Here is a 1,065-nt window from a genome sequence, read left to right on the forward strand (position 1 = left end):
GGAGCTGCCATGGTGATGGCCCAGTGCTGGAGCATCCTGGTGTTGCTGTCCCGGGGGTGGTGTCCCAGGGGTGATGCTCTGGCAGAGGGCTCTGAGGTGGTGCTGGGAACACCTCGGGGGGGGAACCACGAGATCCCACTTGCCACTTGGGGAAGATGCACATCCAACATCTCCCTCACAAGCCCAGGGGCAGCTGCTGGACTCGCCCTTGCACTGGCAGAAACATAGAACGCACTGGCTGGGGAAGGCTCAGGAACGAGTCCCACCATCCTGCAGCAACTCAGTATTCCCCCCCCAGCACGGCCGAGGCGGGCAGCGGGCAGCAGGATTTAGGGGGAGCAAGCAGAGAGAGTGATTTTGTAAGAGGCAGCACCGAGAAGGACACGGACAAAGCGGCGCAGGCGCGTTAGAGCGAGGGCGGCGGGGGCGGCACAGGCGGGGCGGGGCTTGGGGCGTTCGTCGGTTTCCGTCCCGGGGAACCGAGCACTGACGGAGATCGCCGAGATTGGCCGAGCACTGACGGAGATCGCCGAGCGTTGCCGAAGCGGCGCCCAGCGCACGCGCAGTGTGGCGGCGCGTCGCGGCGATGGCGGCGGCGGAGGCGGAGGCGGGCGGGGAGCGCTCGGTCCTGGCCGGTCCTGCCGGTCCCGCGATGGGCGCTGTGGGGGCTGCAGGGCCCACCCCGAACCACCCCGAGGCCGCGGAAGAGGAGCTGTCGCCGCCGCCGCTGCCGGGGCTGCAGCTGGTGCAGCAGGGCGCCGAGGCGCACGTGTACCGCGGGCTGTTCCTGGGCCGCAGGGCCGTGGCGAAGCTCCGCGTCCCGAAGCGGTACCGGCACCCGGCGCTGGAGGAGCGGCTCAGCCGGCGCCGCACGACCCAGGAGGCGCGGTCGCTGCTGCGGTGCCGGCGGGCAGGTGGGCACGGAGAGAGAGGCGGGGGAGGCGGGGCTGCCCCGGCAGAACGGACAGACGGACGGACACCCCGGGGCGGTGTTAGCGGGGCAGGACAGACACACGGACACCCCTGGGCGGTGTGAGCGGGGAAGGACAGATGGACACCCCTGGG

The 1,065-nt window shown here is 71.0% G+C and overlaps 1 protein-coding gene across 1 annotated transcript in view; it reads left to right on the forward strand.

The window, feature by feature from the left end:
* The first annotated feature begins 586 nt into the window (after nt 1-586).
* Nucleotides 587-1,065, forward strand: part of TP53RK (TP53 regulating kinase) — a 1,572-nt gene continuing 1,093 nt past the window's right edge. Inside the window, exon 1 of the mRNA XM_027646142.1 lies at nt 587-914. Coding sequence (XP_027501943.1) covers nt 587-914 — 328 coding nt within the window. The remainder of the gene's footprint in view (nt 915-1,065) is intronic.

This window comes from Corapipo altera, unplaced genomic scaffold, assembly GCF_003945725.1.
Source record: "Corapipo altera isolate COAL_440 unplaced genomic scaffold, ASM394572v1 64, whole genome shotgun sequence".
In the NCBI taxonomy this organism is placed as follows: domain Eukaryota; kingdom Metazoa; phylum Chordata; class Aves; order Passeriformes; family Pipridae; genus Corapipo; species Corapipo altera.